The sequence below is a fragment of the Physeter macrocephalus genome, chromosome 2 (assembly GCF_002837175.3).
Source record: "Physeter macrocephalus isolate SW-GA chromosome 2, ASM283717v5, whole genome shotgun sequence".
Taxonomy (NCBI): Eukaryota; Metazoa; Chordata; class Mammalia; order Artiodactyla; family Physeteridae; genus Physeter; species Physeter macrocephalus.
The window spans coordinates 39151039-39164309 of NC_041215.1; the positions used below are offsets into that span (position 1 = coordinate 39151039).

Genomic DNA, 13271 nt, shown 5'->3' on the forward strand with positions numbered 1-13271 from the left:
GCCAGGTGGAGGTTCCCATGCTCAGTCTGGGGCTTACATGGACACAAAGGAAATTAGAAAATACTTTGAGATGAATAAAAATGAAGAAACAGCATGCCAAAGCATTTAGGATTCAGCTAAAGCAGTACACAGAGAGAAATTTATATTTGTAAATGCTTACATTGAAAAAAAAAAGGAAAGATCTCAAAATCAACAACTTAACCTTTCATCTTAAGACACTGGAAAAAGAGGACAAACTCAAATAGAAGGAAGGAAATAATAAAGATTAGCATATAAATTAATGAAATAGAGAATAGAAAAACAATAGAGAAGATCAATAAAAGCAGTTAGTCGCTTGAAAATATCATCCAAATTGATAAGACTTTAGCTGGACTGACAAAGCAAAAAAGAGAGAAGGAAAGATCTCAAAATCAACAACTTAACCTTTCATCTTAAGACACTGGAAAAAGAGGACAAACTCAAATAGGAGGAAGGAAATAATAAAGATTAGCATATAAATTAATGAAATAGAGAATAGAAAAACAATAGAGAAGATCAATAAAAGCAGTTAGTCCCTTGAAAATATCATCCAAATTGATGACTTTAGCTGGACTGACAAAGCAAAAAAGAGAGAAGACTAAAAATACTAAAATCAGAAATGAAAAAGAAATATTACTACCAACTGTACAGAAATGAAAAGAATTATAGGCAAATATTATAAACAACTGTATGCCAACAAGTTAGATAATATAGGTGAAATGGACACATTCCTAGAAAGACACAAACTAACAAAATTGTTTTGAGAAGAAATAGAAGATCTGAAAAGACCTATAACAAGTAAATAGATTGAATTAGTAAATTTAAAAAATCTACATCAGGGAAAAGCTTAGGTAAACTGGTGAATTCTACCAAACATTTAAAGAAGAATTAATAGCAATTCTTCACAAAGTCTTCCAAAAAATAGGAAAGGAGGGGTTCCTTCTCAGCTCACTCTATGAAGTCAATGTTACCCTGGTAAGAAAACCAAACACAGTGCAAGAAAACTACAAACCAATTCTTTTACAAATATAGATGGATAAATCATCAACAAAATACTCTAATTGAATCCAGCAATATATGAAAGGGGTTATATACCATGGCCAAGTGGGATTTATCTTAGGAATGCAAGGTGTATTTAACATCAAAAATAAAATAATGTAATACACCACATCAATAGAATAAAGGGTGAACACCACATCTCAACAAACACAGAACAATTATTTTATAAAATTCAACACCCCTTCATGATGAAAACAATCAGTATGCTAGGAATAGAAGGTAACTTCCTAATCTTGCAAAGGATCTCTATGGAAAAGCCCCAGCTAACATCATACTTACTGGTTAAAGACTAGATGCTTTCCCCCTAAGATTAGGAACAAGACAAGATGTCCAATTTTTGCCACTTCTATTCAAAATTGTACTGGAGGTTCTACCCAAAACAGTTAGTCAAGCAAATGCATTAAAAGGCATCCAGATTGGAAAGGAAGAACTCCGCCTCCATCTCCCCAAAATAATTAACAATTAGCTATCCATTAATGAAAACAGTTCTGGGAGAGCTCTGGAGTCCACTTGAGAAAATTTAGTGATACAATGGAACCAAAAACCTGAGAATAACTGCAAAAAAAAGAAGGAAGAAGACAGCTTCATTTTGACTGCATTATCCCTTCCCCCAAGTTGGGATTGCTCAGAGCCATGAGGGAACTTGCCAGATAGGAAGAGTTCCCCTGGCCAGGAAAGGAAGAATGGAGGAAGTGACCAGTTTGCCCAAGACTTTCAGAGCACCACACGAAGCTCCCACCCAGGTTGGCAAAACTGAAGTGTATTGAAATGGCTAGGAGCAAGGAAGAAAAGCAGGGGATACCAGTGGCAGCCGTGCAGTGGGAGTGAGTGTGATTCTCAGTGACCTGCTTTGCAGAAAAACTTAGCAGATTTCACCACTGTGGACCCCTGCATATTTCAGCAACTTTTGCCCTATAGGTATTCATGTTCACTGATGCCAGAAGCCCGAGTCCTTCCTTGCTCCGTTTCCCCTCTCTCCTCCCCTGCACTTGGGGAGCCTGGGAACCACACGGGCAGCAAGCAGCCCTCTGTGGTCGTGTGAGTGCAAGACAGCAGCCTACACCTCCACAGCTGACCCCGCCACCATGTGCTCCCTTGCAGCTAGCGCCTCCAGCTGTGCCTTTCCACAGTGCAGGCCTCCACTGCAGTGTGCAGGTTGGGAGCAGGTATCCTGGCAGCCACAGGAGAGCACTCCGGCTGCCAGCCTCCACAGCTACGTGTTGGTCTGGATCAGGCCCTGTATTCTGTCACTAGCCTGCACCACTGCATTGACCTGCCGCCAGCCACTTGAGCTATGCACGTGTACACCCCTGGCCCAACCCCTGTCACCAGCCTCCATTACACTGTGCATGGCTTGTGGGGCTGGGAAGTGTGCAGCTACCGCAGGGCCATGGTAGGAATCCCGCAGCTACTAGTGAGCTTATAGTTGGTCCCAGCCCTTGCTGCTTGCCTTGGCCCCTACTGCTGTCTGTGTGTCTGCAACTGGCAGGCACTATATAGGCGCTTGAAACTATATAGGCACCTGCAGTTGGCCCTCAAAGCTGAGTGTGTGCACATCATTGGCTCTGGCCACCATCTCTACCTATCCTGGTCTCTAGCCGCTTGACCCCAAGTGATACTATGGACCCCAGTACCCCTTGTAGCCACTATGGACCCTCAGCAGTACGCACCATGGAACACGCAGTTGCTGATGATGTAGACCCTAGCAGCCTGAGCCAAAAGACATTATGCCCCATCGGACCTGGTGCCACTGTATGCGCCTGCTCTTGGTGCCCCGCACCACTGACCGAGGGCCACAGCGCACTCCAGCATGCCCCCACCCCTAGGTGAAAGTCTTCCCTTACCCGTAAAGTCTGGAAAAGGTGACTGCTTCTTCAAATGTGCAGACATGCAAAGCTTTAGGAATCATGAAGAATCAGGGAAACATGACTCCACCAAAAGAACCTCCAGTAATGCCCGACGAAATAAAGATCCTGAATTTCCTAACAAAGAATTCATAATAACTGTTCCAAAGACTCTTAGCTACAAAAGAACACAGATAAACAATTTAATGATATCAGGAAGACAACACAAGACCTAAATGAGAAGTTTAATGAAGAGATAGAAGATGTAAAAAAAGAACCAAACAAATTTTGGAGCTGAAGAATGAAATGACAGGACTGAAGAATTCAACACAGAGCTTTAACAGCAGACGACCAAACAGAAGAATCAGTGAGCTTGAAGGCAGATCAATTGAAAATATCCAATGTGAGGAACAAAAAGAAAAAAGAACGAAAAGGAATGAAGAAAGCTGGTGGGACTTACATGACACCATTAAGAGAAACAATGTAAGCATCATTGGAATCCCAGGAGAAGAAGAGAGGAGGCAAGGAGTAGAAAGCTTATGTAAAGGAAATAATGGCTGAGAACCTCCCAAACCAGGGGAGAGATTTGGACATCCAAGTTCATGAAGCTCATAGGTTACACTAAAATTTCAGTCCAAAATGATCTTGTCCAATACACATTATAATAAAACTGTCTAAAATCAAAGACAGAATTTTAAAAGCAGCAAGAGAAAAAAAATCATAGAAGGAAACCCCCATAAGGCTATCAATGGATTTCTGAACAAGAGACCTTGCAGTCCAGGAGAAAAGGGAATGATATGTTTGAAGTGCTGAAAGGAAGAAACGGCCAAGAATACTATACCCTGCAAAGTTGCCCTTCAGAAATTAAGGCGAGAAAAAGACTTTCCCTACGCACGTGGCTCCCGAAGCCTCCTGTCCCTTCCCCTGTCCCTCAGGCATTCTTCTCACCATTTAAAGTGAAGTGTGCATTTGTTGTAACAGTGATTTGGCTTTGATGGGTTATCTGAAGCATTCTTCGGTCCCCTTGCCACACAAATTACATGAAAAAGTATTCGCCAAAATGACCAACACAAAGGGGCACCTGCTACACGTTCTCTAGGCCTTTTAGAAAACATGGAGTTGTTCCTTTGGCCACATATATGCGAATCTACAAGAAAGGTGATATTGTAGATATCAAGGGAATGGGCAGTGTTCAAAAAGGAATGCCCCACAAATGTTACCACGGCAAAACTGGGAGAGTCTACAGTGTTAACCCAGCATGCTGTTGGCATCATTATAAACAAACAAGGGCAAGATTCTTGCCAAGAGAATTAATGAGCATTTCAAGCATATTAAGCATTCTAAGAGCTGAGATAGCTCCCTGAAATGGGTGAAGAAAAATGATCAGGAAAAGAAGGAAGCCAAAGAGAAAGGTACTTGGGTTCAACTGAAACGCCAGCCTGCTCCACCCAGAGAAGCACACTTTGCGAGAACCAGTGGAAAGGAGCCTGAACTGTTGGAGCCCATTCCCTATGAATTCATGGCATGATGGGTATAAAGAAAATAAAAGACCTGGACTGTAAAAAAAAAAAAAAAGACTTTCCCTAACAAATAAAAGCTGAGGGAGTTTATCACCACTAGACCTGCCTACAAGAAATGCCTAAAGGAGTTCTTCAAGCTGAAATGAAAGGACACTGGTTGGTAACATGGAAATATATGAAAATATACAACACACTGGCAAAAGTAAGCATATCGTCAGATTCAGAATACTGAATACAGAATACTGTAATATGGTGGTGTGTTAACTACCTAACTCTGGTATAAAGGTTGAAGGATAAAAGTCTTAAAAAAGAGCCATAGCTACCACAGTTGATCAATAGGTATACAGTAGAAAAAGATGTAAATTGTGGCATCAAAAATATGAAAAAAAGGAGGGAATAAAAGATTAGAGGTTCTGTGTGCAATAGAAGTTAAATTGTTATGAGTGTAAAATAGACTGTTATATCTCTAAGATGTCTTAATGTAAGCCTCATGGTAACCACAAAACAAAACCTTCAGTAGATTCACAAACAAGAGAAGGGAATCAACGGATATCACAATGGAAAATCAGCAGTTCACAAAGGACGGCAGCAAGAGAGGAGGAAAGGTACAAGGGAACTCCAGTAAGCCAGAAAACAGTTAATGAGATGGCATTAATAAGTCCTTACCTATCAATAATTACTCCAAGTGTTAAAGGATTGATTTCTCCAATCAAAACACATAGAGTGGCTACATGGATTAAAAAATAGAACCCTGGTACATGCTTCCTACAAGAGACTCACTTCAGTTTTAAGGAAACATACACTCAAAGTGAAGGGATGGAAAAAGATCTTCCTTGCCAGTGGGAACCAAAAGAGAGCAGAAGTAGCTATACTTATATCAGACAAAGTAAACTTTAACCTGAAAACAGTAGCAAAAGACAGAGAAGGTCATTAGACAATAATAAAGTGGTCAATTCATCAAAAATATAACAATCACAAATATATTCACACCCAACATCAGAGCATCTAAATATATTAAACAGATATTAACAGATGTGAAGGGAAAAATAGACAACAATGCAATAATGGTAAAAGACTTCAATACCCCACTTTCAACAATGGATAGATCATCCAGACGGAAAATCAAGGAAACATGGAACTTGAACCCTATGTTAGACCAATCTAACATATACAGAACATCCCATCCAACAGCAGCACAGTACACATTCTTCTCAAGTGTGCAGGAAACATTTTCCAGGATAGATCTTATGATAGGTCACAAACAAGTGTTAGCAAATTTAAGAAGATTGAAGTCATACCCAGTATCTTTTCTGACCACAGTGGTATGAAACTACAAATCAATAACAGGATGAAAGCTGGAAAATTCACAAATATGTGGATATTAAATAAACACTCCTGAACAACCAATGTGTCAAAGAAGAAATCAAATGGGATATCCAAAAGTATCTGGAAACCAATGAAAATGGAGACCTAATATATCAAAAGCTATGGGATGCTGCAAAAGCAGATCTAAGAGGGAAGTTTACAGCAATAAATGCCTACATTAAGACAAAAGAAAGATATCAAATAACCCAATTTTTTACCTCAAGGAACTAGAAGAAGAACAAACTATCCCCAATGTAGGCAGAAAGAAGGAAATAAAAAGCCAAGCAGAAATAAATGAAATAACATCCATAAAAACAATAGAGATGCTTAACAAAACTAAGAGCTGCTTTTTTTTTAAATAGAGAAACAAAATTGAGAAACTTTTAGCTAGACTACCTAAGGAAAAAGAGAGAAGATTCAAATAAATAAAATCAGAAATGAAAGAGGAGACATTACAACTGAACGACAGACATAGAAAGGATCATGAGACTACGAACAGTTCTACACCAACAAATTGGATAACCTAGGAGAAAACATAAATTCCTAGGACATGCAACCTACCATAACTGAATCATGAAGAGATAGAAAATCTGAACAGGAGAAGAAGATTGAATCAGTAATTTAAAACATCCCAGCAAAGAAAAGTCCAGGAAGAGATGGCTTCACAGGTGAATTCTATCAAATATTTAAAGGAGAATTAATACTAATCCTTCTCAAATCTTCCCAAAAATTGAAGAGGAGGGAACACTTCGAAACTCATTTTACAAGGCCAGCATTACTGTGACACCAAAACCAGACAAGGACACTACTAAAAAGGAAATTACTTACCAATATCACTGATGAATATTGGATGCAAAAATTCTCAACAAAATATTAGCAAACTGAATTCAACAATACACTAGAAAATCATATACCATGATCAAGTGGGGTTTGTACCAGGGATGCAGGGATAGTTCAGTATCTACAAATCAATCAATGTGATATAACACATTAACAAAATTAAGGGTAAAAATCATATGATCATCTCAATAGATGCAGAAAAAGCATTTGACAAAATCCAATATCTATTCATGGCAAAAACTCAACAAACTGGGTACAGGGGGAACATACTGCAACATAATAAAGGTCACATAAGACAATCCCACAGCTAACTTTATACTTAACAGTGAAAAGCCAAAGGCTTTTTCTCTAAGATCAGGAACAAGACAAGGATGCCCACTCTTGCCACTTTTATTCAGCATAATACTGGAAGTCCTAGCCAGAGCAAGACAAGAAAAAGCAATAAAAGGCTTCCAAATGGGAAAGGAAGAAGTAAAACTCGCTACTTGCAGCTGACATAATATTGTATATAGAAAACCCCAAAGTCTCTACCAAAAAACTGTTATAACTGATAAATAAATTCACTGAAGTTGTAAGATACAAAATCAATGTACAAAAATCAGTTGTGTTTCTACCCACTAAGAAAAACAATCAGAAAAAGAAATCAAGAAAACAATCCCATTTACAGTTTCATCAAAAAGAATAAAATAGGGACTTCCCTGGTAGTCTAGTGGTTAAGACTCTGAGCTTCCAGTGCAGAGGGTGCGGGTTCAATCCCTGGTCAGGGAACTAAGATCCTGCATGACACGTGGCATGGCCAAAAAAATAAATAAATAAAATACCTAGGAATAAATTTAACCAAGAAGGCAAAAGACTTGTACACTGAAAACTATTAATGCATTGATGAAAAAAATTGAAGACACAAATAAAGGCAAAGATATTCCATTCTTATAGATTGGAAGAATTAATATTGTTAAAATGTCCATACTACCCAGTGCAATCTATGGATTCAGTGCAATCCTATCAAGATTCCAGTGGCATTTTTTCACAGAAGTAGAACAAACAATCCTGAAATTTGTATGGATCCATAAAAGACAAAGATAGACAAAGCAATCTTGAGAAAGAGCAAAGCTGGAGGCATCAAGCTTCCTGAGTTCAAACTATATTGTAAGCTATAGTAATCCAAACAGTATGGTATTTATTTATTTATTTATTTATTTATTTATTTATTTATTTTTGGCTGTGTTGGGTCTTCGTTGCTGCATGCGGGCTTTCTCTAGTTGCGGCGAGTGGGGGCTACTCTTCATTGTGGTGCGCGGGCTTCTCATTGCTGTGGTTTCTCTTGCTGCTGAGCACAGGCTCTAGGCACACGGCTCTAGAGGGAAGCCTCAGTAGTTGTGGTGCACAGGCTTCATTGCTCTGCGGCATGTGGGATCTTCCCGGACCAGGGATTGAACCAGTGTCCTCTGCATTGGCAGGCTGTTTCTTAACCACTGCGCCACCAGGGAAGTCCCAACAGTATGGTGTTGGCATAAAAACAGACACGTAGATCAGTGGAGCAGAATAGACAACCCAGAAACAAACTGACACATATATGGTCAATTAATTTAAGACAAAAGTGTCAAGAATATGATGGAGAAACGATAGCTCTTCCATAAAACTGGTCAGGCCACATGTAAAAGAATGAAGCTGGATCACTGTCTTACACTGTACACAAAAATCAACTCAAAACATATTAAAGACTTGAACATAAGACCTGAAACTATAAAACTCCTAGAAGAAAAACATAAGGAGTAAGCTCCTTGATATTGGTCTTGGCAATTTTTTTGATCTGCCATCAAAAACAAAGGCAACAAATGCAAAAATAAATAAGTGGGACTACATCAGACCAAAAAGCTTCTACACAGGGACTTCCCTGGTGGTCCAGAGGTTAAGACTTTGCCTTCCAATGCAGAGAGTGCAGGCTCGATCCCTGGTCAGGGAGCTAGGGTCCCACATGCCTCACAGCCAAAAAACCAAAACATAAAACAGAAGTAATATTGTAGCAAATTCAATAAAGACTTTAACATCAAAAAAATATTTTAAAACATCAATAAAAAGCTTCTGAACAGCAATGGAAACCATCAACAAAATACAAGGACAGTTTATAGAATGAGAAAAAATATGTACAAATCATAGATCTGGTAAGGGGTTAATCTCCAAATTATATAAAGAAATCTTACAACTCAATAGCAAAAAAATCACAAACAATCTGATTAAAACATGGGCAGAGGAACTGAATAAATATTTTTCCAAAGAAAACCTACAGGTGGCCAATAGGCACATGAAAAGACGCACAACATCATTAGTCATGGGAGATATTCATATCAGAACCACAATGAGATAACACCTCACACCTGTTAGAATGGCTGTCATAAAAAATAAACAAGAGATAAGTGTTGGCAAGGGTGTGGAGAAAAGGGAACCCTTGTGCACTCCTTGTGTACTGTTTCCTTCTTCATTCATCTGTCAGTGGACACTCGAGTTGCCTCCACATTTTAGCTATTGTGTATCATGCTGCTATGAACTTGGGTATACAAATTTCTCTTCAAGACCTTGCTGTCAATTCTACAGCACATCTTTTGTTGGTTTACTCTTACTATAAGTTTATTAAGATAGTTTATTGACTCTCTCTTGGCATTCAATTTCTTTCCCCCTCTTTGCATTGCCTTTTATCCCACTGCTCCCCAGTCCACCCTCCCACCTCTGCTGTACTCCCGAAGCCCTCCAGTAAGGATGCTGCACCTCTGTGCTGTTGTGGCCCTGATGCCCACATGTAACTTGTGCCTCCACCTCAGGCCAGCTCTCCAGATAGATGTGTGATTAGTTCTGTAGATCATTTAACTTAGGGGGTGGCCACCTTTTTCTGTAAAGGGCCAGATGGTAAATATTTTAGGCTTTGTGGGCCATGTGGCCTCTGTTGCAGCTGCTTGCCTCTACCGTTGTAGTGGAAAGTAGCCAGAGACCAGACTAACTGTGTGGACACGGCTGTGCTCCAATAAGATGTTCTTCACAAAAACAGGTGAAGGGCTGAATTGGGCCTTCAGCCATAGTCTGTGGACTCCTGATTTAAGTCAAAGAGATTTTGTATGCTTTTTTGTTGTTGTTGTTTTGTTTTATTTTTTTAACACCTTTATTGGAGTATAATTGCTTTACAATGGTGTGTTGTTGTTTTTTTTTTTTTTTTTTTTGATGTATGCTTTTTGTTTAATCTCAGCTCAGAAGGTAGCAGGCTTTAGTTACTGCAACCCAGGAAAAGTGAGAGGAGAAAGGTTTTGAGCCTAGACAGCTGGTGGATTTCCTGCTGGGGAAGCCTGTTAGGTAGATGGCCCCTATTCCAGCCACCCTGGGGTCATCCATTCCCAGCCACAGAGGGGAGGCAAGGACCAGTTCTCCATGAGGAGCATACTCAGGAGGTAAGCAGTTGCCCACGTCTTTATGTGGTGTGTCCTTAAATGACACGGTACTCTATTGACCTCATGTGTCTAGCGTCTCTAAACTGGATGCCCTAACACGTGCCCTGCATGCCTGTGCCGCACACGCCTCGTTCTGGACAGCCCGGTCCCGAGTCACCTGCCTTGGCTCACGTGTCCCTTGGCACGCGCACCTCTCTCCTCAGGAGGAGCTCTCCTGCTCAGGCATGCGTTTCAAATCTAAACCAACCGATCCAGAGCTCACATCCCAACCACCTCCTTTCTTGGACTCTCACACTCCTGCCCACTACCCACCTGCGCTGATCCCCCAGGACCAAGTCATAGACAGCTAGGGACAGCCCGTGCCCAGGCGCCACTGAGCTCTTCCCTCTGGCCAGTGCTAAACTGCTTGCACTGCCGTACACACCCCTTCCCCCAGAGACCACAGTGAAGTGAAGGCTCTTGCTACAGCCCTCCGCAACCCGCCAGCGCCTCCTGACCAATGCTAGCGCTTCCCTGTGCCGTCCTGCGTAGGGCGCTATGGCCCTCGGCTCGGAGACTGTGAACAATTAACTGTCTTTTTCAATGGCAGTTGTTTCCTGATCTGTTGGCCTTAGCATCCCTCAAGTTTTCTGTTACGCACTCTGTTTTATAGCAGGGCTGTTTAATTTGTACTCTGGTATAAGACCAAGAGTGGAATAAGAGGTGAGTTGGCCTCGCGGTGCGGGATTACCCTGCCCCTTTCTTCCGTATGCGTGGCAGCCCTCTCCCCCCGCATAGGCCCACCCATTGTTCCAGGCTGACTCCAGCCCACCTCTTATTCTCGGAGCCGCCCACTCCTCTGTTGCCACCTCTCCGTGCAGCTGTGTGGAGCCCCCCAGTTTAACGTCCAGTTCTGTATTATTATATCCTATATGGTTTCTTTCAGGGATGTTGCTTATTTTCCCAGCTACGCTGCTGGGTCTCCTTGGGGACCAGGCTGTCCAGGGCCAGGGACACAAAGTGCTGTAAGGGAAAGATGGAAGCTTTGACCTCTCCATGGCTTCACCTCTTGTTAGCTTTGTGGCCTTGGGTTCAGTGCTGATCCTTTCTGAGGTTTGGTTTCCTTATCTGTGAAATGAGGATGAATGGAAATAGTCCTGTATATATATATTGATATCTGGGTCTGGTGTGCCCTCCCCGTGGATCTTCATGTTCCCTGAGTGCCTTTGGCTTGGACACCAGTAGATTGACAATGGCCAATCCCATGATTTAGAAAAAGCCCAGGTTTCCCGATTCAAATTATATACTGATGTTATACAGGGAAATAAGAAACACTATTACCAGTCTTAAGATTACAGATGTTTTATGAGGAATGCACTTTTTTTTGCATTACATAAGTAATGTGACCACATTTTCAAAGTTTCCATATTAGAGAAAAGTAATCACCTATACTCTTTCTACCATAATTCAATTACTATTAGCATTTTGATTTTTTCTTATTTGTGCATTTTCTCACTTAATGTATTTTAACTTAAGTGTTCTGATCATGAATTACTTGTAATTATTTTAACGATTTTCATATCCTGCTTTCCTACTTAACATAGCTTTTTTGGACTGTGTACTTTTAAAAATATGGAAGCAATATTTTTATTTTTGATCAATCATAAAACTTATTTTTCTACCCTGGTATATTTCATATCTACTGAAATAATATAGTGGTATGAGTTAAGAGTGTCATTATGTACTGGCTATGCATGGAATTGGCATGAAGATCCTATTTGTACTGAAATAGCAACTTCAATAAATTCCTAATCTTTGTACGCTTAAAGACTAATTTAAAAATAAAATGTGACTGTAAAGAAGATGTAGCTTTAGTAACATCTGCAGTTAGAAGAAACAGGTCAGAAAGTTTGATTTAATCATATCTTATTTTAAAATTGAAGGTCCATTTTAGCTTCTTACCTTCTGAAAGAGAAGCTCAACATCTTGGGCAAGTTGGGGTGTCTACTAAGCTGTGCGGGTTCTGTCGTGCTGATTATCCACTCCCCGAAATCTGAGAGTGTGACCACTCAGGCCGAGCTGGAGGAGAAGCTGACCAACCCAGGTAACTCAGAGCCTTGGTGCCAGCGAGCTTGCCGCCTCCGGCGCGGTTCTCCCGGCTGGAGCTGTACCCTCCGCCCCGCTGTGGTCTGTCCTCCAGGTTCTTGGTTCCTCTTTGCTCACCACTGTCCGCTGCTGCCCCCCCGGGGCTGCCCTGCTGCCCTGGCCCCTTTGCCGCCTCCTGGGACCCAGACCTTGTGCATGGACGCCATCCCCCGCCCCACATCTGTGGTGCAGCAGGAGGCGCCCATTCTGCGGGATCGGCCCCAGGCTGCCCCTCTCAGGACCACCATGTGTCCAGGCCTCCGTGCTTCCCTCTGAAGTGAAGCTCTCAGAGAGCCGAGGTCTGATTTAATTCATCTTTAGAGCGCCCGCAGAGCCCTGTACTATTTTTTTTTTGGTATCTACTTTTGACATAATTTCTTTTTTTTTTCATAACTGCAATCACCACCACCCCTTCCCCCTGATGAGAGAAAGCCCAAAGTACTGCACACTCAGGCCCAGCTGCTTTTTCTTTTCTTTTCTTTTCTTTTTAAAAATTATTTATTTATTTTTGGCTGTGTTGGGTCTTCGTTTCTGTGCGAGGGCTTTCTCTAGTTGTGGCGAGCGGGGGCCACTCTTCATCGCGGTGCGTGGGCCTCTCACTGTCGCGGCCTCTCTTGTTGTGGAGCACAGGCTCCAGACGCGCAGGCTCAGTGGCCATGGCTCACGGGCCCAGTTGCTCCACGGCATGTGGGATCCTCCCAGACCAGGGCTCGAACCCGTGTCCCCTGCATTGGCAGGCAGACTCTCAACCACTGAGTCACCAGGGAAGCCCCTCTAATCCATTTTAAGTTTATTTTTGTGTATGGTGTTAGGGAGGGTTCTAATTTCATTCTTTTACATGTAGCTATCCAGTTTTCCCAGCACCACTTATTGAAGAGGCCGTCTTTTATCCACTGTATATTCTTGCCTCCTTTATCAAAGATAAAGTGACCATTTGTGCGTGGGTTTATCTCCGGGCTTTCTATCCTGTTCCATTGATCTATATTTCTGTTTTTGTGCCAGTACCATACTGTCTTGATTACTGTAGCTTTGTAGTATAGTCTGAAGTCAGGGAGCCTGATTCCTCC

General features: G+C 41.5%; 1 protein-coding gene and 1 pseudogene across 1 annotated transcript in view; both read left to right on the forward strand.

Annotated features, from left to right (window-relative positions):
• NIPA1 (NIPA magnesium transporter 1) overlaps positions 1-13271 on the forward strand; it is a 43815-nt gene that overhangs the window by 17448 nt on the left and 13096 nt on the right. Inside the window, exon 4 of the mRNA XM_024117096.2 lies at positions 12003-12163. Within this exon, the coding sequence (XP_023972864.1) occupies positions 12003-12163 (161 nt within the window). The remainder of the gene's footprint in view (positions 1-12002; positions 12164-13271) is intronic.
• LOC129392449 (60S ribosomal protein L21-like) lies at positions 3982-6030 on the forward strand (annotated as a pseudogene).